Below are 24,536 nucleotides of genomic sequence, written 5' to 3'. Positions count from 1 at the left end.
TATTATTGAGAGTGGGGAGAGAATGAATGCAGGCAAAAAAAAAAAAAAAAAAAAAAAAAAAAAAGAGCGAAAAAAAAAAGTACAAAAAAGAGACCAGAATAAAAAACGACAGCAGAGACTAGAATGAAACAGGAAAAGAAAAAAGATGCGGTGAACACCTGTCCGCCAATGGCCATGCTTGCTTTAGTGGCTCCTAACCAATGACAAGCTGAATGACTGCGACCGGCCGGTTGATACTCCACCGTGACTGGAAAATTTGGTCCGCCTCAGCCTGTCCGAGGCTGTTTTGGTTCTGTAACCCGTTTCTTGCTGTAACACCCCGTACCGCCCCCCCGGGCGGGATTGCCAGTCCTCCACTGAGTGTAAGGTATGGAATTTGTACAGTATGTACGCCCGCGGGCCTACCGTCCTACTGTAAGCCTAAGCCTGCCTGCCATGCCTGCCGCCCTCCCCCTTCCTCTAAACATCGATCCCCATAACTTCCACCCCTCATCTTCTTCCTTCTTCCCTTTCCTCTGCCCCCATCTACTGCAGATTCTTTCCACATCTACAGACCACCCACCCCCACCAAACCCCTCCATCCCATAACCCCTTCTTTATTCATCATACTACCCAGATATCGTCAAGTGTACCGCGCCAGGATGGCCTTCGTTGAGCTGTAAATCTCTCCGCTGGGAAGCACGGCTGCCTTTCCATGCTTCCCAGTCCTAGTAGCTCCGACTATCTCTCATCGAACTTGACGACTATCTGCTCCTCTTTCGACGCACCATTTCAATTCCCAGCGTCGGAATTGCCTATCACTACACTCATACGAGAAGCACTTTTAACGTCACCCTTCTGGACGCTGAGGTGCTTTGGCGAATTCGAAAAGTCTTTGCTATCGTTTCTTATCTGACCTACCCTTTGGTTCTCCGGCTCCTGGCCGTAACCTTTACCTTGAAAACTCTCCCTCGCCCTCTTGTTCTTGGACGAAGTAACAACGACCCATATCTCTGTGTCTCTCTCCGTACGCTTTCACGAATTGACGGTCGAAATCCGCCTCCCCATTACGACAGTCCTGTCCCTGATTCCGCCTTCGACAAAGTCTGACGCAATTGATTTATCCCGCGGCCTCACGGGTAGCAAACTTTGACGATCCATTAGTCTACCAAGGTCAACATTCACTCGTGCCAAGTTTAAACTGGCCGAGATACATTCGAAACGAACTTACCTCAATCCCCTTTCTGGTCAAAACAACCATAATGCCTCCCTCAGTTCACTCACCCAAACGGTCCCTCCAGACTGCCGCCAAGGGTATCCCGCGCAACCCGACTCGTCGACCCTCCGCTCATTCCCTCGAACATACCCTGACGGGTCGCTCACCTAGGACTTCAAACAAGGGCCTGGCTCTTGGATCATTGGGCATGGACCGGAAACGCAGAGCATCGTCTATATCGGTCTCCAGTGTGTCGTCGGTCTCCTCCATCGAGGAGCTCAGCGACGAAGACGATAACGACTCGGAGGACGATGATGCCGACGATGAAGAAGATGAACAGCCGGCTGTTCGCGGCCCGTCTTATGGCCGTCGGGATCGGTCTCATAAGACGGGCATGAAGTCTGCCAAACGGACCAAGAAAATGAAGTTCTCCGATGACGATGGCTACGATGGCCAAGGAAGCAGTGACGATGATGACGATGACGATTCGGATGAGGATAACTCGGATGATATCTATGCTGCTGTTGATTATATCAGTGATGGAGAAGACGACGAGGACAACGACGTGGAGAAACTCGAGGAATTGTTGATCGTCGAGTCCGAGGATGAGCATGCCGTTGAGAACATCTTGACCGCCGCCGCCGCCACAGAGACCAATGACTGGGCCGGCCCCAATGTCTTTGACGACCATATGCTCCTGTCGGCTGCGTCATTTTTTGACGAGGAACAGCTCTATAGCGCCATGGAGACCTTCGGCGACGAGATGGCCAGTGAGACTGCCGTCGAGACACCCATGCCCCGCCGAGTGCACTTTGAAGAAGACTCCGATTCTTCCTCCGACAGTGATTCACACACTGAAGACGAGATCCCCAGTGACTTCCTCCAACAGGACAGTCTGGATCCCCAGCTGCGTCGTATGATTGAGAGCGACAACGAGAACTTTCCGCGCCAGCGCCGTCAGTCAGAGGAGATGTTTGCCGAGTCTGACTACGGACATTCGAACATCTATCACGTGGAATCCGATGCTGTTTCCGAAGGTTCGGAATCGAGCGGCTATGAGAGTATGCAGAATGCTTGGGAACTTTTTACACTACGCTTGCTGACCCTTTTCAAGCCGATGATGGCGAGACCACAGATGAAGACCTTCCTCCTCCGGCTACCATTACTCATCCCAGGTCTATCCTTCGCCGCGATTCATCCGCCTCTCTTGCACCTCCCGTCGAAGAAAAGCCTGAGCCTGTGAGTCGGCGCCGCGGGCCTATCATGGGTACCTTCGTCGCGGACCCACATAAGCCTGTTGCGCTCGTTGATTGCACTGGCAAACATCTGGTCATCATTCCCGCCTATGCCTCGTCTCGTCATGACTGGCTGGAGTCCGCTACCAACAGTGTATGTGGTACGGCTCATAACAGCCCACGTGCCACCACCATGCATCTCATCGATGAAAGTGACACAGATGCGCTCGCATCGCCCGGCCATCTCGATATGAGCCCGATGCTGGCCTCCAGCGCCAATTTGATGATGACGGCACTCGGCAATGATATTGCCCCAGGCGGACAGGTGATGGGACCCCCTGAGGCTTTTTACCCGTCTCGGGACTTTGCCATTGACAGTTCTTTCGAGGACGACGATGAGGATGATCCGGAATCAGCCCTGAATGTCGAGGACTTCATTGACTTCGGCCATCAGTCGTCCGACGATGAGATGGACAAGGTGTTTGAAGAGGAAACACTACTCTCACCCATGGCAGCTCAGACCAAGCATGCCGGCACTGGCACGCCCACCCCGAGCCGGGCTGGCGAGTCCCATCATGCTAGCAGTGCAGAGCGGTTCCTTAACCATCTGGATCGAGGCATTGTGACGGCATTCCGCCGCAATCACAACCGCTACCAGGCACTGCTGCGTCTCCCCCAGCATCGGGAGTTTATGCCCGCCAACTCACCCTCTCGCCCTGCAAGTGTGTTTAGACACGCACGTAATGCAGACCAGCGAACCCCTACGCGTAAGCGGAAACCTAACGGGTACAACGGTGGGGAAGCCGTCCGACGAAAGTTGATGGATGCCCATCGTCGCAGTCAGCTTCCTTTCTAGAATTGCTGACTGTCGAAATCTTCTATGGCCCTTGTCACTCAGGTCCTATGGCGCACCCATCGATGTGGTAGCCCTTGCTGAGCTATAAACAACCCAAAACAATACGGTCAATTGTACATTGCTGCAAAAGTGTTGATATCCAAAAAGACGGAGACCTAATTCTCGACAAAAGCATAGAACGGTACTCGGACTGCATGTTCTGACTGAAACAGTCGATTTACTCTCATGGTCTAGAGGATGGGAGGATTACTCCATGACCAAAAGTTCAGCCTGATGATGACGTTTCACGGAGTTCAAAAGGGGATATACCTTGTTGCGAAGGATTAGGTCAACTCTCATACCATCTTCTAACTATGTTATCAATCTCGTATGCCATGTGTCATGTTACGGCGGTTTGTCATTTTCCCGGCTACTATAATTCGAAAATCAAATTTCATTTCCAGGATTGATTATGATTCTCTGTGATCGATAACGTAGTACCATGCTATGCTGAAGGTCCAATGAGACTGGTCGTTGTGTTGCCCCGAGGGTGTCTATCCGACTGCGTGTTTCGGGATTATTGAACACACGGAAGATATGGAGCATAGAAGAGATACTACGCTATGCAAGCCACCGGCAGGGTAGTCGGGGGTATTGCGGCTTCAGAGCTCAAAAGGTCCGGGCCTTTTGTGCGACATGCGACGGGCATATCGTCAAATACTTGAGTCTGATGGGCCCGCTGGATATATATAGGAGACAAGCTAGCCCCGAGTCTCGACGAATCCTCTTCGCAGTTCCCCTCCAAAGTTCATCAATATGAGGTTGTACCCTCCGACATGGCGCAGAACTAGACCCCCCCGGCCAGAATCATCATGTCAACCCCTGGGAAGAAGGAGTTTCTTCAGGAAGATGTATGACGGCTGGCTGCCGGCCGCGATGAGCTGGCACCATTGTAGCTCACCTGTTCGTTTGCAGGTGGGATAGTGAGGTAGTATTTTTCTGAGGCTTTCTGAACGGAGGCCACTAGCATGTCTTTTTTTCTTCGACCCAGGTGTGCGTGTTTGATCGCGGGGATCTGCTACTGCCGTTGCTGTGATTGCTCACATCTGCATCTTCTTCGTCTTCTCATCATCTATTCAGATCCGGGCGCTAAGCCGCAGCAGCGATCTCCATCTGTTCGGCGGTTATTTACCACGTTGAGATCGAACTTCCCACCAGTAGTCTTTTGCGTTTGGATTGATTATGAATATCTTGAATTAGAAAGGACTGGCGTTCGTTTTTTGTTTTTTGTTTTTTTTTTTCTTATTGGATCAGTGAAATAGAGAGAGAAAGAAAAAAGTAGCCGCCCAGGCTGGCAGAGTTCCCTGAGTAGTCTATACTGCGGGCAGTGCGTGCCATGTTCGAGGGGGAAGGTTGCAGCGCGAGACGCCCGTTTGCTGCACGGTGAGCTTCGAGTGGGATTTTATTCTGCAGGTTTTTGTGTGGTTCGATTTTGGAAAGGCGAATTGGCCTTTTTTTTTTTCGTTTCTTTTCTTGTCTGCCGAGGGATGAGTTCTTTGGGTCAGTGCCTGTTGGGTTATTTTGAGGTGGTGTGACTTAATTGTAGTTGTACTGTAGTTAGGGAAGAAGACATCGCTTATCCCGCCGCCGACTTCATCCTTCATCTACCATACACCACCTACTCTCTTTTCTGCTGTTCCCACATCCAATCTTCTTGGCAGGTACTTATCAATTTGAAAGTTTGGAAGCATAGATAGACAGAGACTCATCGTCATTGCTTCCTCAAACGGAGCGAGGCCTGAAGGATCTGGGCAGTCATTGTGTACTGTGAGACTCTCTTTTTCTCTCATTGTTTTAAGACAATGAATGTATGAATGACCTCCGGCACCTCACCTCACCTCACCTCACCTCCACCAGGACCTGCGCCTATTTTGGGATCAGCCCCGACAATAGCCTCTTATCGACGGTGATTGGCGATGAGATTGATTGACTTCGCGCCTCCCCCTCATTCCCTCCAGTCCTTGTCAGGGTCCTTCAGCCTGTTCCTGCACTAGCGGAACAGTCGGCGCCTCCGCGTTGGATTGGCTCTCCGTCGCACCAACTGTCGACTACAACCTTGAAGAATGTCTTACTTGCAAAGACGAGAAAATAAAAATGCTTCGCCAACCATGCTTGCATGTAAGAACCCCAGCCAGTGACTGGACGGGTTGGGTGGAGTCTTGACCGGGCATAGTCCCTTTCCCTCACTTTCCCGGGCAGGTAAGGTCTCTTTATCCAATTGCTCTTTATGGATAGCACTCAACCCCCCCTCCTGTTGCAGCATCCCGGTGTTATAGATTTAAGAGATCAAACGCCCTCTTTGCGAGCGGGTGGGTCGCTGCGTTTCTTTCTATACACTTTCTTTGCTCTCTATAATTGTGTTGCTATTTATTCCCCGTCCCATTGTTGTTGGTGCTCGTTGCTGGACATAGAGACATTCGTTTCACCTGACTACTAACACTCGTTCGATCTTGTTCATCGCTTTCGCTGTATACTTTCTCTCTCTCTGTCTCTTCAACATCATCATCTTCTTCCTCGTCCTCAGTCTCCTTGTCGTAAGGTTTCTTGACCATTGAAGGATATCAGCCATTTCTGTCTCAGCCATCTCTGTCTCTACATAGCACCACAAGACTCTATCTACTTTCACTCAGTCACTTCGCATATCTCTTCGCCATGAGGGCCATAGCCTCGGTCTCTCTTCTGGCTCTCGTCGGCTTGGCCCAAGGGTCAGGTGTGGTAAGTTTGTCTTCCTCAAATGCCCAGAGCTCGTCTCGTGCTGATATTCGCAGTGGTGGAACACCGACGAGAGCTTCACCAGCCCTGATAACACCAAAACGACCTGTTCGGAGCAGCAGCAAGCCGGCTTTGACTGGTCCGACCTGGCTGTCGGATCCTCTCCGAGCTATGCGGGCTTCGAGTTCTCGGGCTTCTCCGTGAGCAACAACTTCAGCACGACCTCCAGCGTAAGTCTACCGTGGTTGGTGGAACTGGGAGTTGCTGGCTAACTGAACCAGGCCAAATCCATCGTGGGAAGGCTCACCAAGGATAGCTCGTCGGCTCCTGAGATATCCTCTGCATCAGAGAGTCAAGACTTCTCCGTTAATGACTTCCAGCTTGCCACCTCCCGCAACGCTGACATCCACATCGTTTATGGCATGGCTGATGGTACCACCTGCAATACGTTTGCTTCTATCTCCGCCAAAGGGACTACTGTCGCCAATGACCAGTGCGGCGGTGCCACCTCGGTGAGCTTTCTACTGGCCGATGATGCGAATGTCGATCTCTGCTTGTTGAGTGTGTATAGGATTGGATTCGACTGCTCTTCTGGGAAGGCGTCAACAGCATCCAATTCCTCCGACACTGCGTCTGGGCTCAATGCGAGAGCTTACTCCGTGCCGCTCATTCGAAAGGATCGGACTACTCCCGCAGCCGTCGTGACTCCTGCCCCAGAGGCGCCGACCAACAACCTGGCGACATCGACGTACTATATCACCAGTGAAATTGTGATTACCAGCTGTGGCCCTTCGGTAACTAATTGTCCGGCAGACTCTACCACGGTGATCACGTCAACGATTCCCATATCTACTGCTGTTCACTCTGCCACAGAGACCTCTGCAGATGAGTCTTCGACGGAGAGCGTCCCAGACGTGCCAGATGTTACCTCCACCAGCAGTGTGGAGTCTAGTATCGCTGTCCCTACTCCCACTTCTTCAAGCGAAACCGTCCCCGTCGACACGTCTTCTGGCACGACTACACCGACTGCCACGCCTTCTAGCAGCGCGGTCCACAGCTTCACGCACTCCAGCGAAGCCGTCCCAACTGCCACGCCGTCCAGCAGCACATCTAGCTTTACGCACTCAAGTAGCGCGCTTTCCAATACCCTTCCATCTGGAAGCTCTCCTGTGGAGTTGACCTCTTCTCAGTTGATACACACGTCTACGTCCGCACCTGTCATGACGCCAGGGCCTAGCTCCCCTGCTCCGGCTGCGGACAAGGTCACTGTGATCACCTGGGTCACGGTAACAAGCTGTCCGGTGACTTCGACGGGTACCGTCAGTGGAACTCTGACCACTTCTGTGGGCACTACTCTTTCTACGGTGACCATGACTTCAACCTCGACTATCTGCACCAAATGCATTGCCCCAACCAGCGTTCCGTCAGGAGTGGCGCCCATCTCCTCCGGTCCTATTCCTTCTGCTCCCGTCACTACACCAGGGCCCAGTGTACTTGCCTCAAGCGTGGACCAGACTACATTGATCACCTGGGTGACTGTCACAAGTTGCCCGGTCACTTCCACGGGGACTGTGAGCGGCAAGTTGACTACTTCAGTGGGCACGACACTATCTACAGTGACCATGACCTCAACGTCGACCATTTGCACCAAATGTATTGCACCAACAAGTGTTCCGTCGGGCGTGGCGCCCAGCTCCTCGGGTCCTGTTTCGTCTGGTCCTATACCATCCGCTCCCGTCACCACACCAAGTGTGCCTGTCTCGAGCGTGGATAAGACCACAGTGATCACTTGGGTAACCGTGACAAGCTGCCCGGTCACCTCCACAGGGACTGTAAGCGGCAAATTGACCACGTCGGTGGGCACAACACTGTCTACAGTGACCATGACCTCAACATCGACCATCTGCACCAAATGCATTGCCCCTTCTACCACGGCTCCTTCAGGCGTTGCTCCAATCTCTACGGCCCCAGTTTCATCCTCTCCTGCCAACACTCCAGGCTCAAGCGTGCCCATCTCGAGTGTAGACAAGACGACCGTCGTCACTTATGTCACGCTGACTACATGCCCCGTAACAGCTACGGTTTCTGAAGGTGGCTCTGTGAGCACTTCGGTAGGAACGACAGTGTCGACTGTGACGTTGACGTCCACTTCGACTATCTGTACGAGGTGCATTGCTCCGACCTCGGTCCCGTCGTCGATTCCTACTGAGACTCCGACTTCGCTCTCTACGTCGCTCACATTGCCTCTTCCGTCTTCTGTGGCGCCTATTTCATCCGGTCCTATTTCTTCTGTCACTGGTGTTGTCACTGGCTCGGTCACTGACTCGGTCACTGGGTCTGCTACTGGGTCTGTTACTGGGTCTGCTACTGGCTCGGTCACTGACTCGGTCACTGGGTCTGCTACTGGGTCTGCTACTGGGTCTGCTACTGGCTCGGTCACTGACTCGGTCACTGGGTCTGCTACCTCTGGAGCTGTTACTTCGGCTTCCATCCCATCGGGTCCTATCTCATCTGGTCCCATTCCAACAGGACCCGCGCCATCGGGCTCTGCCCCCATCACCAGCGTGGATAAGACTACTGTTGTCACATATACCACAGTGACTACTTGTCCTGTGACATCGACAGTCTCGGAAGGAGGATCTGTATCTACATCGGTTGGAACTACAGTTTCAACTGTCACACTTACGTCAACCTCAACTATCTGTACCAGGTGTATTGCGACAACAACCCCCTCTGGTGTGGCACCCATCTCCTCCGGACCGATCTCATCGGGCCCTGCTCCGTCAGGCCCCGTCCCTGTCACTAGTCTGGACAAAACTACTGTAGTTACATATGTCACTGTTACCACTTGCCCTGTGACCTCGACGGTCTCAGAAGGAGGTTCCGTGAGCACATCGGTAGGAACTACTGTTTCGACTGTCACCCTAACCTCGGTGTCAACCATCTGCACCAAATGCATTGCTACAACAGTCCCCTCCGCTGTGGCTCCTGTCACATCTGGGCCCGTTGCAACAACTACTTCAAGTGTGGACAAGACCACAGTCGTCACAATCACCTCGGTATCCACCAGCCCTGTGACCACTACAGTCTCGGCCGGCGGGACTGTCTCTACTTCGGTGGGCTCCACTGAGTCAACAATCACTATTACATCGGTGTCAACCATCTGTACCAAGTGTATTGCGCCTACAACAGTCCCCTCAGCAGTAGCTCCTGTTACGTCGGGTGCCATTTCGTCGACCCTTTCAAGTGTGGACAGGACCACGATTGTCACGATTACCTCTGTCTCTACCAGCCCCGTGACAACTACTATCTCTGCGGGTGGCACTGTATCTACCTCGGTGGGCTCCACTGAATCGACTGTATTTATCACCTCGACTTCAACCATTTGCACGAGATGCATTGCCCCCACGCCAGTTCCATCGGTCACATCGCCTGTTTCCTCGGAGTTGCAGAGCACAACCACAGTAGTCACCTGGGAGACTTTGACAACTTGCCCGGTCACCACGGTCATCACCTCGGGTGGTATTCCTGTCACATCTGTCACAAGTACTATCTCGACGGTGACTCTGACCTCGGTTTCCACCATCGCAACATCTGTTGCAGTCAGTGTTTCCCCAGCCCCAACTTCTGTCGCAACTGGCTCCCCTTCCATGCCAACAGCCGGTGTTTCCACTGTGACCGTGACCACCTCAACTGGTGCTCCTTCTGTTCCCACAGGTGTCCTGCCCGTCTCTTCTCAATCTCAGATTACAACTGGGCCCGCTCCCACCGTGACGTCTGTCATTTCCTCCGGTGGTCTTCCGGGCCCTACAGGTGTCTCTCCTGTTTCCTCTGAGCTTGAGAGCACGACCACAGTCGTCACTTGGCAAACATTGACCACCTGCCCAGTGACTACCGTCATTACTTCAGGTGGTATTCCGGTCACTTCTGTCACTAGCACAGTCTCAACCGTGGTTTTGACCTCGGTCTCAACGATCTGCCCTAAGTGTTCGGCCACTCCAACCGCTGTGGCTCCTGTCACGTCTGTTGAGAGCGCAACCACGGTGGTGACATGGCAAACCGTAACAACATGCCCCGTGACAACCGTGATCACCTCCGGTGGACAGCCGATTACTTCGGTATCCAGCACTGTGTCCACAATCACAATGGTCGCAACATCAACCATCGCAAGGACTGTCGTTGTTCCCACAGGAGTTGCCCCCGCTACCGGGGTGTCCTCACCGGCGCCCTCTGCCTCGTGTCCCAGCGTAGTTCCCAAATGCATCAACACCTGGCTCGAACTGGTCCCCAAGTGCACCTCGAACAGCGACACGAGCTGCTACTGCCCCTCGGCCAAATTCACCAAGAAGGTGATTGAATGCATTCAAGCGTGGGGCTCCTCCTCGACGGAAGTTCAAGCCGGCCTCTCATGCTTCACCGGCGTCTGTGCCGCCTGGGTGCCCCAGAACCCCGGCATTGTCACGAATATCCCGTCCAGCATCACGCTAGGCCCAACCCTCGTCCCCAGCGGCGTCGCGCCCGTCAGCGGCCAGGCCACCCATACTGATACCAGTGTCAGGCTGACCAGCGGACCTGCCGGTGCTCCCTCAGTTCCCTGCACCACAATCACCTACTCCACCTGGACAGTGACCGTTCCGCAAGTTGTCTTCACAACTACCACAGCCAGCTCGCAGACAACCATCGGGCTGATTCCCGGGGGCGGTTCCCCAACGTCGACTCGGTTGCCGAACCCCTGGTTCCCTTCTTCCTCGGCCTGGATCTCCCGTTCAGGCACCCCAACTCCGACTCCGACCCCGTCGCCGAGCTACACGCCCTTGTGGTCGAATACCGGTGCAACGCTGGGTGTATCTTGGACGTGGTGGTTGGCTGTTGTTCTGGCCACGATCGTAGGTTTGGTCTAGTCCAGTTACTGTTTCATAATCATGTTTAGTAAAATAGGAGCGCAAACAAAACTGGCAGGGCTTCTTCCCCATTGAATTTGGTGGTCACTGTTTTCTTTTCGTTTTCAGTTTGAATCAGGAAACAATTTAGTCCAAGACAACCAATGTACTTTAGCTTTGGTTTCTATTCTGCACTCATAATTCATTAGTGTGTAATACTTCATCTACTCTTCTCGCAGTTGATGGGCTAAGAAGATGCAGCAGATGTTGTGACAAATAGTGCTTTGTAATCGAACGATGAGGTTAGAGACTCGTGTTGTAGATCATGGGAAGAGTTCTTGAGGAGGCTGCCGGAGGCATTTGCTGGGTCATTCATTCATGGGGAAGTACAGGATAAGTCGTGATTTGGGAGTTAGAATGGGGTGATTGATGTCGATACCATTAACGGTACTGTAAAGTAGATAGAACGATCAAATGAGAATCCAAGCACACAGCTTTTCTCCTAAATTGTCCAGCGTCTTCTCCTCCAACGCTATGCATTGCTGTTGTTGCAGACGGATAACAGTCGGCAGAAGATCGGAGATGGTACGGGAAAGTGACAAGGGGCTCTCCGGTCCCGGATTCCCCGATCATTTCGGCCCTTCATAACTCCGGGCGGGCTCGGAATTAACCGACCATCGCCGACTCCAAAGATCATGAATGATGGCGTTGCAGCCTGATCGTTCATCTCTTGGTATGGACCTCAATGGACCATCAACCACCTCCGGGCCGCCGTCGCCTGGCGATCTGATTGCCCAGCAACGCAAAGACGCCATCCAAGCCGCCGCCCAGCCCCCCAGCGATGCCGGGCTTTTCGCGCAGCTTACCAGCAATCCTTTCTTCACAGCGGTGAGCAATCTTGAAAACCACCAACGAAAACGGATTCTTTTTGAGGAAAAAATGGTTACTAATGCTGCGCTGCGTGACATCAGGGATTCGGACTCGCAGGTCTGGGAGCTGGACTGAGTTTGGCGCAAAAGGGACTCCGCCATGGTGCTGCGCTCCTCCGCCGGCGCATGCTCGTCGACGTCGAGATCAGCGTCAAGGATGAATCCTACCCGTGGTTCCTACACTGGATGACGCTATATCAAAGCTCCCAGCTCAGCACAAGTCGCGCCGCCGCCGCCGCCGCCGCCAGCCGGTCTGGCTTCATGGAATCGATCCTCCGCAAACTGACTCCGGGCACGCGCCATCTGTCCATCCAAACGCAGAAAGTCGAACACACCAACGGCGCCATCCACACCCAGTTCGCCCTCGTGCCGGGCATGGGCCACCACGTGCTGCGGTACAACAACGCCTTCATCTTCGTGAACCGCATGCGCGAGGCCAAGTCGGTGGACCTGAAGACCGGGCAGCCGTGGGAGACCATCACGCTCACGACGCTCTACGCCCACCGCCACGTCTTCGAGGAGATCTTCAAGGAGGCGCACGCGTACGCGGTCCAGGCGCACGAGGGCAAGACGACCATCTACAACAGCTGGGGCACGGAGTGGAAGCCCTTCGGGAAGCCGCGGACCAAGCGCCCGCTCGAGTCGGTGATCCTCGACGAAGGCGTCAAGGAGCGGATCGTGGAGGACGTCAAGGACTTCACCGCCAGCTCGAGGTGGTACCAGGACCGCGGCATCCCCTACCGCCGGGGCTATCTGCTCTACGGTCCGCCCGGCACGGGGAAGAGTTCGTTCATCCAGGCGCTGGCCGGCGAGCTGGACTACGATATCGCCATTCTGAACCTGAGCGAACGCGGGCTGACCGACGACCGACTGAACCATCTCCTGACGATCCTGCCGAACCGCACGCTGGTCCTGCTGGAGGACGTCGATGCGGCGTTCTCCAACCGTCGCACGCAGACGGACGAGGACGGGTACCGCGGGGCCAATGTGACGTTCTCCGGGCTGCTGAATGCTTTGGATGGCGTGGCGAGCGCGGAGGAGCGCATCATCTTCCTCACGACCAACCACGTCGAGCGGCTGGATGAGGCGCTCGTGAGACCCGGGCGGGTGGACATGACGGTGCGCTTGGGCGAGGTCAGTCGCTATCAGGTCGGTCGACTCTGGGACCGGTTCTACGGGGAGCTGGAGCAGAGCGCAGTTTACCGCCAGGCGTTCCTCGACCGGCTGCAGGAATTGGGACTCATCGAGGATGCAGATGGGAACAAGGCAGATATGTCGCGGAGCACCAGTGCGGCCGCCTTACAGGGCTTGTTTCTCTACAATAAGGGCAACATGGAGGGCGCCATTGCTATGGCCGAGGGATTGATGTTCCGGGTTCATCACAGCGATTGAAAATTTTGTAGATCAGAGTAGAGTCTCATGTAAATTAGATTTAAGCACAGACTGATTGATGTATTATAGCCACTCCCCAAGTTGTGGGTATTGTGTTTTGGCAGCTGCGCGCTTACGGTTCTGCTGATGTCATCTTCATCCATCCTCCCACTACTTCCACTGTTAGACTACACTCCCCCCTTCACTATCTCTGCAACTCTTGGCTCGAGCGATAGCAGCTAGCACACAAAGAACGACCAGTCATGTCCTTCAACCAGGGCCAGCAAGTGACTATCTAGCCCCTCCTGCAGCCATCTCGTCTCTAACCCATGCATCTTTTCTTCATACTCACAGACCGACCACGCGGACGGTCAAATCATGCACCACAGCCGATCAATCCCCTCCCCTTTGACAAAATCAAGGCCGACCAAATCAGATTGCCCATCACCTCTGCTATCACCTTCGGACGCGCCGTGCTGAACAAGAGTCACGCCGGTGCCAGAGCGGGGGAGCCTATCACGGCCGCCGCATGAGGGGGAATTCTAAGCGCCGGCCACGGGCGGAACCGCTTCAGGGATCCCTCGCGTTCTTCACCCCCGGTGACAGCCTGTCAGGTCGCAGACCCTTGCCGCCCTTTGGGAGAGGCTTATCGAAGGTTTGGCCGGCCAAGCTTGCCCCGAGGGTCTATGTGCCGTTGCCGTCACCGCTTCGTGACACCGGGGGGGGGAGGGGGATGTGTTGCCTGGCGGGTCGGATATATCTATGCTCCTTCGCTGATTGTTTTTGGGGATGACGTCCAATGGTCTGAGTGGTGGAATTGTGAGAGGTGTTGAGATTGCATTGACTGACTCACTAGAATTATCCAGAGGTGTTCAGCTGTGCATTGACGACGATTGATCGCTTTCAGGACGTCTAGTCGTCTGTCTCTGGAATCATGAGCTCCTTTCAGCTCTTTCCCGCATCTCCGGAGAGTGGGACCTCCAACAACCCGTTCTTGAAAGGGAAGCGCAGGCAGGCTGGTGGTCGACCGGTGGGAGATGCGATCCCTCTCAAGACCCTGGGTAGCAAGGGTGCCGTGACCGAGGGCATGCTTTTCTGCGTGGACCAAAATACAGACAACGTCCCAGCGCCTCCAAAGGCCCACGTTGCTCGGCCGTCGCAGTCCTCATCGTTAGGAACACCCCAGGAGCATGATGCACGCCGGAATGCTTCACATGTAAATGTCACTATATCGGAAGACCAAACGGCAAAACGAGTGGGGTCTCCATCCAGCTCGAAACGCAGCAGAGGAGGGTCTACGCCCGTCGCAGAAGCTACCCCAAAGTCAGAGTCGCCGGCACCGCCTATGAGGTCCATGTTTCCACAGTATAACCCACAGCTACCACTCAACCAGCAAGCATACTATCCCCAGGCATCCGGCCATACTCCTCGAAATTACTCAAGACCAAGCAACATCCTTCTGTCCCCGGCACCGGAGATTGACCAGGCACTTGGTCCGAAGACGGTGCCTGCGAGTGTGCTAAATTTCCCTTCGGGGGTGCTGGATACACCTGAGATGCGATACTCGTCCGCGGAGGAGCTGAGAAGTTTGTGGGAAGCGGCCAACGGTCAGAGACCGCAGAATATGCCGGAGACATTCAATCTACGGCTGCAACGGTGAGCATAAGATGTTTGGGGGATGTTTGAACGGGTGCTGACTCGAGGCAGGAGCGGCCCTACGTCATTTTCCTTCGGCGAACCCACCGCGCCGTTCTACACGATGCAGATTGAGCCGAATGATGGGATTTCTCTGACGAGGATCAACCCATCCAAGTCCAGCAACAGCGTCCCGATAATGACATTCAAGGTGGAGGATCGATCGCGGCGTGAGCTGCGCGGGGACAATCTGGTATCGCTACTGCTGCCCCGGCTCGCCGCCGTCCTGGCCCTAGATCAGGTCGCGGAAATGGTCAAGGAGCACCAACTGCCCCACCAGGACGCGATTGAGCTGGAGGCTGATGCGCTCAAGCGGGTGGCCGAGCAGGAGTCATGCAAGCTGTTCTGGAATTCGGCAAAACATAATTACGAGCTGCACCATCCGGCTCTGTGCAAGCAGCCGCCGGCATTGGTCGGGGCGGCCGGCATCCCTCTGTCCCCGGTGCGATCGAAATACGCCGGGAGCTTGCAGGTGACAGTGTCCAGTGCCTCTGCCGAGTCCCGGTCCAGCCAACCCCCGATCATTCTCGTGACCACGCCGGTGTCGGCCAACGCGATCGAGTCGGCCAACGCGGCGGCGACGCCCCGGACCTCCACGCTGCCGCTGCTGGACTCAGACGAGCCGCTGGCCGCGCTGGATCTGGGGACGATGACGCTGTCGATCTCCGGGGGCTCGACCATCAACACCGTCCCGTCTCTGTACGCAATCGACTCCGTGGTCGCGGCGATGCTGGCCGTCGCCGTGTCGGACGAGGCCACCGGCCCGATCCTGAAGGAGCTGGTCCTGTACGGATCCGAGCGGTCCATCACGCCCTGGGGACAGGGACCGGGAACGTACGGTGGCACGGGCTACCGCGGCGACCTGGTCACGGCGGCGGCGGAGCGGGACGAGGCCCAGAAGGGCAGCCAGCTGTGGTCGACGGTGAAGTCGGCGCTGTCGGTCTCGGAGACGAGCGAGAAACCGACGCGCTGGTACCGGTTCTGGGGCCGCCGCAGGGCCCCCAAACCAAGGAGCCGGAAGATCGTGGTGGAGGAATTCGACCTGGAGCGGTATGGGCGTTACGGGCAGGGCTCGTCGCGCGAGGGCCAGAAGCTGCCGGGGATCACGCGGGTCATTCTGCGGGTGGTGTTTTTGGGATTGGAGGTGGTGGTGCAGCTGTTGACTTGGGCGGTTAAGGTGTTTGCGTGGGTGCTGGTGAACGCCACTCGGTGTGTGACTAGCGAGCGGTTTTGATTTGGTGATTCCCTACGATGGTTCATGTAGTTCTGTTTGGTACGTGCATCACGATTGGATAATTCTTTTAATGACAGGGGATGCCGCGCATTCCATCTTGCCACTCCGGTACAAGTCCCGTCACTATTTGTGTCTATTGTCGCCTCTCAATCGCCTCTCAATCGCGTCTTTTCCGGGGCTACATCGCCTCCCAATCGCCTCTTTTTCGGGGCTAGAAATGATTTCATTCGCCCCTGGCCAGTGAGTGACATGCAGATGCACACCCGGGATGTGACACCCTAACTTTGGCGATACATTCGCCGGCCGCATACCTTACTCGATCGAGACATTCCGCTACATTCCTGTCTACGACGCCAGACCGCGCCACCTTCTTGGACTCTGGATTGAAACCATAGACCGGGCGGGCTGGTGCTGGAATCCAGGGGATGGCGATGCAGAGCAGTTTGGGCGTGGAAGGTAGCATTGCATGTGTATGCATCTGCCGGATAGTAGTGTATATAGGTGACTCAACACCAGGGGCCTTGCCATCAAGCTCACTCGGAGATCATCTGGAATCAGACCCTGTGCAGCACACTGTATACTGTACACGCGGACAAGATGCGCGCAATCCTGATCCTCTCGACTATCACCCTCGCCACAGCTACGGCCACTACGAATACAGATCTGGGGTATCTCCGCTGTGCTGTACGCCTCCCTGCCTTTTCTTTCCCCGGGAGCGACATCTTGCCCTGGCATATCGATCACTCTACTCCCTATCAATCGAATACTAATGAAGCTGGAAATCGAGGATAGTCTTCCATAGCCCAGACCTACCACAGCCCCCAATGCTCCTCCCCCTCCGCCCTAGATTGCTTCTGCAACGCCCCGTTCGACCCCTCGGGACTGGACCCGGCGACGCTGGACGAGTGCGCCAGTGAGGGTGTTCGTATGTTGTCCCCCAGCCCCCTTCCCAATTCTTATTTGACTCAGTATGGGTTTGAGGTGAAGCTAACACATCCCAAAGCAACCGAGAACATCCCCGCGTACATCTGCGATGACGCCAACGTCCCCGTCTCACCAAGGAAGGGCAGTGTGCCTATGATGCGGATTGCGGATGTGGAGGTGGATGGGGATGCCAGTAGTGCTTCTGGTGGCAGTGGTGCAGCTCCGCAGAGAGGGAGTTTGCCCATGGTCAGGGTGGGGAGCGGTGATGTGGATACTGGGGGTGCAGGTGCGAGCGCGAGCGCGGGTGTGAGCGTTTCCAGTGCTAGTGCCCGCCCTAGTGCCAGCCCTGGTATCGGTGGCGCATCACATCGGGGCAGTCAGCCTATGGTGCGCGTGGGGGATCTTGGGGCTAGTAGTTCTGCTGCAGCAGCTACAGCTACAGCTTCAAGCAGTCTGGCTACGCCTAGTGCCGGGGCCCAGGCGGCCCCGCGACGAGCCAGTCGGCCGATGGTGCGGCTGGGTGAAGATACCAAAAACCGGCCTCTTGCACAGGCACAACCCCACCCACAACCCCAGGCGCAAGCGCAGGCAGCAGAAGGAGGAAGAGGAAAAGTCCAAGCAAGAGCCTACAGCCCCAACCTGCACCCGGACAACGGTCCACTTCTCCTGCCGGAGGATGTCCTCCCGCTGCCTTCCTCCTATGATGACGGCTCCGTTCTCGGCTCTGCTGCAGCTGCACCAGCTGCAGGAGCAGGGCAAGCAGGGCAAGCAGGGCAGGAGGAGAAGAACATCCCCCTCCCGCTGGAATCGGCCATCCTCCCGAATGCTTATCCGGATGTGGCGGTTGCTCCCAGCCCTAATCCCCAGATGCATACCCAGATGGAAACTCAATCCCAGGATCAGACACAACCCCAACCCCAACCCCAAACCGCTGAGTATCAAGCTCCACAGCAGCAGCAGCAGCAGCAGCAAGAAGAATTCCTCACCTCGGAGCTAACGTCCTCCACTTATTCCACCGCCACCGGTGCTGCAGGCGCAAGTGCAGGCACCCCCGCCAGCGCAACAGCGGTTCATGCAGCAGCAGCAGCAGCAGCAGCAGCAGCCGCCGCAGCAGCAACCTTCCAAACAAGCGCCGCAGCATCACCACAGACCTTCACCTATTCAACCTCAGAAACAACACCTCCAAGCCAGCCCAGCGCAAGCAGCATCCCCATCCCAACAATCACCTCCTCGTCCGTGAAGCTCGTGACCGTCAACCCGACTGCTACCGCTACCGCTATTGCTACCGATGGACGGGGTACTGCTGCTGGTTCTTCGGACAAGCAGGCACCTGCGGGAGGAGATCCGAATGCGGGGTTGTTCCAGGGGGGTGCGGGGAGATTACGCGGGGGTTGTTGGGAGGCTGTGGTTGGGGTTGGGTTTTCTGTGATATACCTGCAAGGATGGAGATGAAGATGGATGGGTATGGGTACGGGTATGAGTAATGGTTCTTTCTTTCGGGTGGATGCTCGGATGCTGGCGTTTGTTTTGGATCTTACGGGAAGAGAAGATTGGGTGAAAAGGGGGTTGGTTCTTGGATTGGAGATTGGATGGGGAAGACTGCAGAAAAAAAAGGTGGAAGTTTATGGGTTTGGGTGATGGGAGTTGGCTGTGTTTTGGATGATGTGTACGACTTGATTTATCTTTGGTTGCGCATGAGGAATGAAAATGACTGTGCTTTTTGGATTAAACATTACATTTACATTAACTTCGCATTAGCCCTAACGGGCTCGCATAGACACTAGTATACACGTGCAGTCAGGTATCACAAGATCTAGACTCGAAAGACACAAGTCTACTCAAACACACTACAAAAGTTACTCATACACCAACCGTAATGCCCCCTCCCGGGCAACCCCCCCCGGCTCACGCATGAATCGCCTGCTGCACCCGCGGATACAACTGCACCAACCGCTGATACAGATCCGGATGCTGCTCGATCATGACCTGCGGATCCCACGCCATGGCGGCAAAAATCGTCTCAATACCACTGCTCATCGGCGTCATGAAGATCTGGCAAATCTGCAAGCCAATCACAAACGCAAACGCCATTATCACCGCCGTAAAATCCCCGTCTTGGTTGTAGGCCGGATGCGTGTACCGCAGATACAAATACGCAAGCAGGGCGCACACGTAGCTCACGAACACGGACCCCATGGTCAGCACCGGGCCGATCAGACAGTCGGCGGCCAGGGCGTCGACGCCGCGGTCCTTCATCATGGTCCACGTGTCGCGCGCGGCGGGGAGGTACGCTTTTCCGTACAGCGCGATATGACAGAAGGCGTAGCGGTTGAAGAAGGTGACCAGCCAGTCCAACAGAGAGATGAAACACCCGAGCACCCAGAACGCAACGCTGCCGACCAGACTGCCCTGCGCTGCCTCGTGCCGCTGCGCCACGCTGCACGCCTGCCGCAGCATGTTGATCAGCGCGATGATCAGACTCCCAAAGCTAATACTGCCGAACGAGTAGGTCGTCGCCCGCCGCAGCGCGCCCCGCGTCGCCCCCGCCGGCATGCCCTGCGCCGTGCCGCTGCAGAAATACCACGACCCGTACACCCCCGCGATCGTCGTGTGCACCGTGTTCTTCAGCCACTCGCTGAACCAGTACATCGCGAACGTCACGTACACGACCAGCCCGATGACGCGGGCGCGACTGCACCCGCCGCCCCCGTCGCGGCACGCGGGGTTGACGCTGTCGCCCTCGCCCCCGGGCTCATACGCCACATAGATCGACACGAGCGTCACAGAGAACCACGCCCCGAACGCCACGGAAACCAACCCGCCCACCGTACTGACCAGAAACATATGCCCATAGCGCCGCGACACATCGATGGCCGTCTGCATCATGAACGCCGTGAACGGGATCCGCGGGATCCAGCTGATGAAGCACACGATCGCGAACACCCCAAAGATCAAAAACACGATGCCCCCACCCCACTGCCGCTGCGTCAGGTAGTAGATCGCCGTCGCCAGCGCGAAGACCACGTTCAGGATCCCCGTGACCCAGATGAAGAGCTTCGGGAACGTGCGCGCCCCCAGCCAGTACGCGTACGACAGCACCAGCGCCACCGCCAGCACGAATACCAGCAGGATCACCGTGTTCGTGTTCAGCGAGAAGTCGTTCGCCGCGCCGTAGATGCCCCCGCCGTTCAGGGTGTGGTATTTGCTGTACCGGTAGATCACCACGCCGGAGACCGCGACGTAGCCTAGGAAGACGGCGATGAGCTAGGCAGGCGGGTTAGTGGTGCTTTGGGACGGGGGACAAGGGGCAGGAAGGAGAGGCGTACTAATAGACCAGCCCACAGGTCATTCCATTTGGGTTTCTCGACCTTGAACGCGTCGTCGAAGCCGTAGACGGCTTGGTTGTAGGTTGGTGGCGGTTCTTGCGGCGGTTCTCGCGGCGGTTCTTGCGGCGGTTTGGGCTCGGGGCCGCGCTGGTAGCCGTGTCCTCCACTGGGAGGGTAGGGCTGGGACTCGGGGCCTTGGGGGTAGCCATTGTTGTAGTACTGCTGCTGCTGCTGAGGCGCAGGGCCGTCAAAGCGCTGCTCGGTGTTGTAGTAGCTGGCTGCTTGTCCGCTCATGGTTGCTGCATGCTGCGACGGCGGGAGACGGGAAGGAAGAGGTGCGCTGTCGATGTACTGTGGAAAACCGGACGAGAAACTGCGACAAGGCTAGTGGGGGAATTAAGATAGCATGCAAGGGGTAGGTAGCACGGTTGAAAGTAAAAGGAAGAGCTGAGCAAGTGAAGTGAAGACGCATGCGGCGCTGGCCGAAGGTTACACCCGCACAACAGAGCGCGTCATTGTGAGAGAATCGATCATCCCGCCAAGCTCGTTCCATGGATCGCTCAACCCAATTTACTCGATCGTCAATCGCAGCCTCATCAAAACAAAAGAAACATTAATTGCCACTCGATCGTTCTGTCTATGTACAGTACACCATGGTCTGCCTGCCGGTCCGTCATGAAGTATTAGCCATGGAACAGCAATGATTAACGATCTGCAGCACACAGACCCCCATAACAGTAAACAGCCGAAGAGTGTAGAATCAAGCTAATCTGGGTATCAATAAATACATAGCATGCCCGCCTGGGCAACCTCAACGCCCTCCTTCCCGCCTTTTCATCGAAAGCCATGGTGTCGCTTCATGTGGCGCCAGGAATCCGCGATGCTGCGCTCGATCCCATGCGTCGGCGTCCGCGAGCGCCCATGCGCCCAGTCGTCCGTCGCCGCCTGGAGCTGGCCCATGTTCATCGCGCGCGACCGACGCATGTTCTCCTGGCGCACTGCCGTCCGCCGCGCCGCGCGTAGTTCCTCAATCCGCCCTTGTCCGACCCGATGTCGCCGGACAAAGCAATCATCGATCAACGAATTCGCATCCAGCAGCCGCTTTGGGACCGTTTGCACCACCTGGAACACCTCCATCGGGTCCGATACCCCCATGATATCCTGCTCGCACGACTTGAAGATCGCCAACGACACCCGGAAAAACGTCTTGGACCCTTCGTAAAAGAACACATCCCAGACCCGGAGCGTCGTCTCCAGCGGCAGAGTGCCAATAAAGACGGACATGAGCCAGTTGGTCAGCCCCAGCGTGATGTCGGGCAGACGCGAGCTGACGGTGAGGGCAGGCACCTTCCCACTCCCCGCGCCAGGCCCACTCCCCGCGATCTTGTTGTAGATGTTGGGCGCCGATTCCTTCAGCAGCACCATCAGAATCCACAGGTCGATGTTGGCGCCCTCGAGACTGATCTCGTGCGTGCTAGGCAGATAGACAGAACTGATGATGTGCAGCATCCAGAAGGTCTTCTCTTCCGGAAGAAACAGGAGCAGCATTCCGGTGATGAAGTTCAACGACTGGGTGTAACCAATCTGCGGGTTGTGGAGAGCAAAGGCATACAAGACGCGCCGCAGCGACTGGATCATCTCCGTTTCCACCGTGACAGAACCATGTCTCGGGTTGCTGCTACCAGAGCTAGCGGCCGAGTCAACGTTCTCCGGCTTGAAGTGGATATTGTCCGGGAAGGTCCGATGCAGATCACGTTCGATGTGTTCCTTGTCGTCGTTGCTAGGGGACTCCATCGACTGTCGAACCAGCTGATCATAGAGGCCGGGATTTCGATTCAGATGCTCGTAGCCTCCCGCATAGAAAAACCATGCTGCGCCGCGATACTCAGATGGGATGCCCTTGCGCACGAACCGTTTGACCTTGTTCGATTTGGGAGGAAACGTCGTCGGATCGGTAACAGGCAGCCGATTCTCCCGAAGCAGCTCCACCCATTTAATTCTGCGCTGAGAGGTGTAATCCTTATATTGGGCATGCCATGCTTCATACTGGACGAGGGTAACGTGGTGAGTGGCCTTGCGGAAGCCATAACAGTCGCGGGCGCCATTGCCGGGTAGCAACGGCGGCGGCACGATGCCAGGAATGATGACCGTGGTCTCCGGCTCTCGTGCAACAGGCGGATCCAAAAACTTGCGTTCCGAAGGAGGGCTCGGCAACTGGTCGTGGGAAGCTGCCTCACCCAGAAATTCTTCATCCGGTGAGCTCCTGCCGTGATCTTCTAACTCAGGGAAGGGTGGAACGGGCGGAACTTCTTCTGTGGGTTCCAGTTCAGGGGAATGCTCATCCGAGCTATGACAATCATCGAGGGTGATCTCCGTGGGTGGACGTGGGCTCAATGGTCTAGCCTTGCTTTCATCATAGAATCCGGAAGAGTCATATACCCCAGGCGAACCTGGTTCTTCGGTGACATCGCTGAAGCCATCCAGGTACATTGAGATTGCATCTTCCACACTCATACCGCCCTCCTTATCATAGGAGCCATCCGGCGTATCCGGCGACAGATCGGTGATAGAGCTACTTTTGGTCAGGACACTGCTCCGCTCGGTTCCGCTGGCATGTTCGATGCTCGACCGCGAGGTCATGGCCGAGTTCACGCTGGATCGAAGAGCATCTTGTCCGCGCATCTCGGCGTATGTCCCAGGCGGGATGATTCGGGGCAGTCTCAAGGCGGCAGATTCGTCTGGCAGGCGTTCTCGATTTCGATGAGGGTGCAGCTGCGGGCGCATGCTATGTAGCTTCGATGTAGAATTGGACGTGCGCAACGCTGGCGGAGCAGGCGGGGACTTCCGGTAAGGTGGACGATCCACCTCCCCTTCTCGGGGGGCGGCCCTGGACCGAGCAGGCGGCTGCAGGGGAAAGGTGGGGGAGCGGTAAGCCTGTTGGCGAATGACAAAGTCGTCATCCTCCACAGGTAAGGGGGAGACCGAGCGCCATGAGGGATCGGACGGCGGTGGGATTGGTGGGCGGACCCGGGGGGAACGAGGTACAGGAGGAGGGTGAGGGGAGAAGGGCGGCCGAGGGCCGTCCGCCGTCGCCGGTCGTGGGAAGGGAGGGTTGAGTCTCAGCGGATCCAGGCGGGGTGGGTTCGGGATTCTGCGCCGGCTAGGGATATCATGCGCGCCAGCAGGGGGCGGCGGATAACGAAAGTCTGCATTTCCTGTGACCATGGCCACGAGCTGTTGAACCCCAGTTCCCGCTGGACATTTGTCGACAACACTGAGCGATGATCGGACGGGCGAACGCAGGCGAATCGACGATTTCCAATGACCGATTCAGAGGTTGACAGCGGTTGACAGCGGTTGACAGTGGACAGAAGAGACCAGGTTCAAATGATAGGAAACGAAGGGAAAGTTGAAGTAGAAATAGGCGCTTATAAAGACCCAGGGGAGCGGATAGTGACAGCGATTAACGAGCGAAGAGTTGTCGAGTGAGTGCGCTGGCTTGTTAGGCGCGTAGATGAAACGAGCGGAGAGAAGCGTGGGTAAGAGTAAGTAAAGTAACGGTCATGCCTCGTTCAGGCCAGAAGGAAACAATCCATCCGCAGTCTCACGATCCTACCAGAGGGTCAATCCGAGACTCCATCCCATGACAGATCAACTCGAAAAGAGGAAAAGGGAAGAAGAGAGGAAGGGAGTGGGGGGGAGGAGGCGAGGGAATGAGAGGGATAAAAGAGGACGGCGTGGTGAGAATGGTTGAAGAGAGAGAGCGAAACATCGAACCGAAAGGGAAAAGGGGAAAAAAAGACGGCGGAGCTGGATCGGGGCTAGCGCAGGTCTCGAATTGGAAAAGACCCTGTCTGGCTTAGCCTCGTATGAAGTTATACTGAGCAGTTACCGTTGTGGTATTATATTTTAGCTTCTCAACCTCGTTAATCTCGTTAATTAATCCGGTTCTTTTCGTCCTTTTCTTGGGCATGGGTTTCAGACTGGCGCCAGGATGAGATCAGTCCAACTACACTTTAGGTTTGATGTTGATTACACACAGTGTACTGTGCTGGGTGCTGCTGCACAAGGGGTTGTTGCACCAGCACCAGAGACTGAAAACCAACCTAGAAAACCCCCTTCAGTGGACTGATCAGTCGA

At 55.8% G+C, this 24,536-nt stretch overlaps 7 protein-coding genes across 7 annotated transcripts; 5 read left to right on the top strand and 2 right to left on the bottom strand.

Annotated features, from left to right (window-relative positions):
- The first annotated feature begins 743 nt into the window (after window positions 1–743).
- BO82DRAFT_353465 (uncharacterized protein) lies at window positions 744–3,729 on the top strand. The gene is made up of 2 exons (XM_025634960.1): window positions 744–2,256; window positions 2,310–3,729. The coding sequence occupies exons 1-2, from the start codon at window positions 1,242–1,244 to the stop codon at window positions 3,284–3,286; spliced, it is 1,992 nt and encodes a 663-aa protein (XP_025493047.1). The 5' UTR covers window positions 744–1,241; the 3' UTR covers window positions 3,287–3,729.
- Window positions 3,730–5,552: 1,823 nt separating this feature from the next.
- On the top strand, window positions 5,553–11,166 carry BO82DRAFT_391369 (extracellular serine-threonine rich protein). Its single transcript, XM_025638565.1, has 3 exons — window positions 5,553–6,040; window positions 6,094–6,267; window positions 6,319–11,166. The coding sequence occupies exons 1-3, from the start codon at window positions 5,978–5,980 to the stop codon at window positions 10,936–10,938; spliced, it is 4,857 nt and encodes a 1,618-aa protein (XP_025493046.1). The 5' UTR covers window positions 5,553–5,977; the 3' UTR covers window positions 10,939–11,166.
- A 486-nt stretch (window positions 11,167–11,652) lies between these two features.
- BO82DRAFT_281178 (bifunctional AAA family ATPase chaperone/translocase BCS1) lies at window positions 11,653–13,238 on the top strand (the record flags this gene model as incomplete). The annotated part of the gene is made up of 2 exons (XM_025631331.1): window positions 11,653–11,805; window positions 11,889–13,238. 2 exons carry the CDS (start codon window positions 11,653–11,655, stop codon window positions 13,236–13,238), a joined length of 1,503 nt encoding a protein of 500 aa, XP_025493045.1.
- A 913-nt stretch (window positions 13,239–14,151) lies between these two features.
- BO82DRAFT_413017 (uncharacterized protein) lies at window positions 14,152–16,372 on the top strand (the record flags this gene model as incomplete). Its single annotated transcript, XM_025639857.1, has 3 exons — window positions 14,152–14,433; window positions 14,542–14,873; window positions 14,925–16,372. 3 exons carry the CDS (start codon window positions 14,152–14,154, stop codon window positions 16,144–16,146), a joined length of 1,836 nt encoding a protein of 611 aa, XP_025493044.1. The 3' UTR covers window positions 16,147–16,372.
- A 392-nt stretch (window positions 16,373–16,764) lies between these two features.
- BO82DRAFT_353461 (uncharacterized protein) lies at window positions 16,765–18,682 on the top strand. Its single transcript, XM_025634959.1, has 2 exons — window positions 16,765–17,071; window positions 17,150–18,682. The coding sequence occupies exon 2, from the start codon at window positions 17,224–17,226 to the stop codon at window positions 18,520–18,522; it is 1,299 nt and encodes a 432-aa protein (XP_025493043.1). The 5' UTR covers window positions 16,765–17,071; window positions 17,150–17,223; the 3' UTR covers window positions 18,523–18,682.
- Window positions 18,683–18,783: 101 nt separating this feature from the next.
- On the bottom strand, window positions 18,784–20,803 carry BO82DRAFT_431445 (choline transporter-like family protein). The gene is made up of 2 exons (XM_025640701.1): window positions 20,397–20,803; window positions 18,784–20,334 (listed from the first exon to the last, which is right to left on the bottom strand). The coding sequence occupies exons 1-2, from the start codon at window positions 20,688–20,690 to the stop codon at window positions 18,976–18,978; spliced, it is 1,653 nt and encodes a 550-aa protein (XP_025493042.1). The 5' UTR covers window positions 20,691–20,803; the 3' UTR covers window positions 18,784–18,975.
- Window positions 20,804–20,971: 168 nt separating this feature from the next.
- On the bottom strand, window positions 20,972–23,810 carry BO82DRAFT_57791 (putative GTPase activating protein (Gyp3)). Its single transcript, XM_025641350.1, has one exon. The coding sequence runs from the start codon at window positions 23,619–23,621 to the stop codon at window positions 21,231–21,233; it is 2,391 nt and encodes a 796-aa protein (XP_025493041.1). The 5' UTR covers window positions 23,622–23,810; the 3' UTR covers window positions 20,972–21,230.
- Between the last annotated feature and the right edge of the window lie 726 nt (window positions 23,811–24,536).

The sequence above is a fragment of the Aspergillus uvarum genome (assembly GCF_003184745.1).
Source record: "Aspergillus uvarum CBS 121591 unplaced genomic scaffold BO82scaffold_20, whole genome shotgun sequence".
Classification (NCBI taxonomy): domain Eukaryota; kingdom Fungi; phylum Ascomycota; class Eurotiomycetes; order Eurotiales; family Aspergillaceae; genus Aspergillus; species Aspergillus uvarum.
Note: the sequence above shows the minus strand (reverse complement) of the source record. Positions and strands in the feature narration are given on the sequence as shown.

Bases quoted from the DNA above. Each gene is read 5' to 3' on its own strand.
- BO82DRAFT_353461 (XM_025634959.1), top strand. From the start codon at position 17,224: ATGATGCGGATTGCGGATGTGGAGGTGGATGGGGATGCCAGTAGTGCT.
- BO82DRAFT_57791 (XM_025641350.1), bottom strand. From the start codon at position 23,621: ATGGTCACAGGAAATGCAGACTTTCGTTATCCGCCGCCCCCTGCTGGC.
- BO82DRAFT_353465 (XM_025634960.1), top strand. From the start codon at position 1,242: ATGCCTCCCTCAGTTCACTCACCCAAACGGTCCCTCCAGACTGCCGCC. The intron at 2,257-2,309 runs GTATGCAGAATG...ACCCTTTTCAAG, and splicing joins GGAATCGAGCGGCTATGAGA to CCGATGATGGCGAGACCACA.
- BO82DRAFT_431445 (XM_025640701.1), bottom strand. From the start codon at position 20,690: ATGAGCGGACAAGCAGCCAGCTACTACAACACCGAGCAGCGCTTTGAC. The intron at 20,335-20,396 runs GTACGCCTCTCC...CCGCCTGCCTAG, and splicing joins ACCTGTGGGCTGGTCTATTA to CTCATCGCCGTCTTCCTAGG.
- BO82DRAFT_391369 (XM_025638565.1), top strand. From the start codon at position 5,978: ATGAGGGCCATAGCCTCGGTCTCTCTTCTGGCTCTCGTCGGCTTGGCC. The intron at 6,041-6,093 runs GTAAGTTTGTCT...TGATATTCGCAG, and splicing joins TGGCCCAAGGGTCAGGTGTG to TGGTGGAACACCGACGAGAG. The intron at 6,268-6,318 runs GTAAGTCTACCG...TAACTGAACCAG, and splicing joins ACTTCAGCACGACCTCCAGC to GCCAAATCCATCGTGGGAAG.